Source organism: Lithobates pipiens, unplaced genomic scaffold (assembly GCF_037356315.1).
Source record: "Lithobates pipiens isolate NorthernLeopardFrog02 unplaced genomic scaffold, aLitPip1_a1.2 Scaffold_25, whole genome shotgun sequence".
Classification (NCBI taxonomy): Eukaryota; Metazoa; Chordata; class Amphibia; order Anura; family Ranidae; genus Lithobates; species Lithobates pipiens.
Genome location: NW_027507787.1, coordinates 59,318,270 through 59,322,150, shown reverse-complemented (window position 1 = coordinate 59,322,150; position 3,881 = coordinate 59,318,270). Strand labels below are relative to the sequence as shown.

The 3,881-nt window shown below is 41.1% G+C and overlaps 1 protein-coding gene across 1 annotated transcript; it reads left to right on the top strand.

Annotated features, from left to right (window-relative positions):
- Positions 1–2,198: 2,198 nt before the first annotated feature.
- LOC143929760 (posterior protein-like) lies at positions 2,199–3,569 on the top strand. The gene has a single exon (XM_077453736.1). The coding sequence runs from the start codon at positions 2,199–2,201 to the stop codon at positions 3,567–3,569; it is 1,371 nt and encodes a 456-aa protein (XP_077309862.1).
- The last annotated feature ends 312 nt before the right edge of the window (positions 3,570–3,881 follow it).

Genomic DNA, 3,881 nt, shown 5'->3' with positions numbered 1-3,881 from the left:
TCCCCCCTTTGGCAAGGAGTAGGGAAAACAATTGATCATTTCGGCTGGCACGACAATGTTAAAAAGTGAATGTAGAGTAAAATGCAAATGTAGTGTAGTGTACAAGAAGCTCTACATACTCACTCACAGGGGCGTTTCTTAATGAATAGCAAAGTCTTTGTGTAATATGTGAATCAGTATCCCTTCTCCATATGAGGGTGTGTATAGCGGTGTTGGAATCAGACAGGAATTATTATTATACATCTACACAGCTGTTTGTACAGCCGAACTCAGCCATATTGATGCCAGGCAGTTTCACATGTTTAAAAGCAAGGAATGTGACACAATTTGAATAGCAGAATGAGTTCTATTCAGCCCACCTGGAATGTACTGACTTCAAAGATAATATGGCGCCGGCTTGTCTGCAAGAACAAAGGACAGCTGGTGGGGCGTCCGAGATCAAGCCACAAGATTGCAATCCAGTCGGAGCAGTTGCAATTCATGGGCAAACACTGCCCCCCAGAGGCCAAGTATGGCAGGACTGTTAGCCTGGGGGAGGAGACGCCCCAGAGACGCTGATTTTATGTTTAACAAAAAGGTTTGCAACCATGAGGTCTCCCTCTGTCCCTCTTTATTCCATCAGGAGACCCAGTCACGAGGATCGATAAGTATAAGGCTTATATTGCACTTTGATTGTATGCTATGTATTATTGTAACTTCTACTGATACTTGATGCACGTTTTCTTATTTCCTTGGGAAATAAATGAGATTTGATTGATCTTAGACCGTGTATTGATTTCATAGCCAAGGGTGGAAGCATTGTGATATTAACAATAACATGTGCTTGGCGTAATAGATTGATAGCTAAACTATAGGGACTAGACAAAGGAATACATAACTGATAATAGTAGTACTAGACTGAATTGATCAGTTACTTAATTTGGCACCCCAGAAGGCGTGTAAAACGTATTTTTACACAGAATCCACGAAAATCTAATGTATTTTTGTTTCTGAGTCCCTGTAAGTCACGACGATCCTCAAAGACACCCAGAACTGAAAGTCATCTCTAGTGTGGACAAGATTGGCGCTGGCTCGCGAATTCTGAAACCACGCTTGGATGAGCAGGAGGATTCTGTGAGATATTCCACTGGTAGAAACGGACGCGTGAAACCTGGTGAGAATTGTGACTGATATATATATATATATATATATATATATATATATATATATGTACATTATTGTTGTATTTGCTGCAGAAACTGTAACCAGAGGGCAAATTGGCACACTGGCAAGATAGGGGGACTGATCATCCCTGGTTATGTGATATAACCGCAGATTGACAGGATAAATCATACAATTTTGAGGGAAAAGTGGAAATATCCACGTGATTGTGAAAAAGCTTTCTGTCCCAAAAGAAATTCCCTATGACCTGCTATCGGATAGAAGGACATTGAATAAGAGTGTGTTCTCCTAAAGAAATTCATGAGTAAACGGATTTGTATTTGTTTTTTTTTGTTTTGTTTTTTTGTTTTTTTTTTGCTTTTTGCATTTTTTTTATTTTTTTTTTATTTATTTTTTCTCCCGCTATTTTTTTTTTGTCTGTATTTGGAGTGGGACCACAGGTCAAAGCTAGCTTCTAAACAGCTTCATCTGTGTCTTTGGGTGTTTGGTATCTGTTTGTTTAGTGTATTGCTAATGCACAGTGTTGGTTAGAGAGTGGCAGGAATTACCATACATCTTTGAGGAAAAAGGAAGTATAGGTTTTTATTTATACACACGTGAGAGTGAAATAGCTCTGGTCCAATAAAACCAAGGCATTGATTAAGAGTGTGCCTTGTGTCTTGTATGCTGTAGAACCACAAGTCACTGGAAATTTAAACGGTTCGTATCTATTTTTTTGTTTTTGTTCGTTTGTTGGTAGGAATCTGGTAGGAATCTGTCTTTGTGGGGGTTATATAGTTGTTTGTCTATTGTCTAAGCAACTGGTGGAGCAACCTAGTGTGGATAGGCTAATTAGCATGTCAATGGATATCCTTGAAGAGTTTCTTGGGAAAAATGCTTGTATTCAATTCAACAGTATAGTAAGGGATGCTTTAACACACCAATTCAATGATCTATTGAAACAGTGCAATACTCATAATGATGCCATAAAGTATAAAAAATCTTCAAAAAAGGGCAAGAAAAAGAGAATAGCCAATTCTGTATGCATGTTGCTGAGAATGAAAGAAATTGCAGAACAGAAAGAGTTGGAGTGGTATAAGGATAGAACAGAGTTACTAGGAAAGATAGAAAATGCGAGTAGAGATATTGCAGCTATAGCGGATATTTGTGAATGTGAGGACATGAGGAATGAGATTGAACAATTGGTGACTGAGAATAGTGTATTGGAACAGGGGTTGGATGAATGGAAGGAAACATGTATGTTGAGAGAACAGTGTATCGCATCTTTAGAAAAGAAAGAGGCTGGGAATGTAAATGCGATAGAAATGCTTAGGGCAGAACTACAGGAATGTAAAAGTCAGCTAGCCCAAAAAGATCATACTATTGTGTCTTTGAGAGCACGGGCAATGGAGAACGTGCACACCCATTGCTGTGCTAACAAAGATGCACATTCCATTGTGACACAGGAGCAAAGAGAAGGGATACCGATCGAACAGCAACCAGTATGTTTGGCTGACAATGCTGAAGAGTCCCCAAATCAAAGTTCTTCTCTCTTCACTCCTGTGCCAGAAAGGACTGGACAAGGATTAGATATCATAAAAAGGGAGAGTAGCACCCAATCCACAACACTCTCCATACAAGATCGCACAAATTTGTGCCAGATTTTGGGAAAGTTTGACACTAGCGCTTCACCCATTAGTCTCTCGAACAGGCTGGAAGCTGTAGTGGCACAGTACATTTTGAACAATAGGGATGCATGCGCACTCCTCCGCGCATGGCTTCCATTGCAACTGTGTGAAAAACTGCAAACACCAGTCGGGAGTCATAGAGGTCTATCTCCCGAGTTAAACTCAAATTGGGGGAACTCGGCAGATAGAATGAGGGAAATGCAGCGCATAATGGGAGGAAGAGATACTAGGGGTTCAGACGCACTGGAAAATACAAAGTTTAGGAGGGGAATTGATCCAATACTCTTTTGCAGCGAATACTTCTCCATTTATAAAGCCACCTACAATTGTCCTGATATGTCTCCTGATGACAATAGCTTTCTGTGTTCTATGGCTAATAAATGCACATGTATAGATTACCATACCAGAATTGCACTGAGGAACGCCACCTCGTATCAGACCTTTATAAACATATTAAGGGACTGGGTTCGGGAGACAGATCAAGACAATAGGCCCCATAAAAGAGTTGCGGAGATAGTTAAAAGCGAACCTAGAGTGAGATTTGCAGGCAGGTGTTACAGATGTGGCAATACAGGCCATGTGATAAAGGACTGTAAACTGCCTAGGAGGAACATGGGTGAGAAGAAGCCTTGGCATAAGAGGGAACAGCAAAAACCTGGACCAGATAAGGTGGCGAAGGAGCCAAACGAGGCACCTGATGCTACAATATATGGTTCTCTTCGGGGGAAGTACAGAGGATAGGGAAAAGGCTTGAGGAAAACCACGAGGAGTATAAAATCCCTCCCCCAACCAATCCTTATTTTAAACCATAGGGATGTCAGGCCCCGGATTTGTCCCTAATATGTCAGCTGGAAAGGGACAAAAGCGGCAGACCACGTATCCGAGGGGCGATAGGGGGCCATCGCACAAATGTACTTTTGGATACAGGGGCAGCTGTCAGCATAACTAACATTGAACTTCAAAAGGATCCTGCGGGGAGGCAAATTTTCCTTAGAGGATTCGGGGGACAACTAGTACCCTCTGAGCAATCAATACCCGTAAACATAGAAATAA

Coding starts and splice junctions, on each gene's coding strand:
- LOC143929760 (XM_077453736.1), top strand. CDS start 2,199: ATGAAAGAAATTGCAGAACAGAAAGAGTTGGAGTGGTATAAGGATAGA.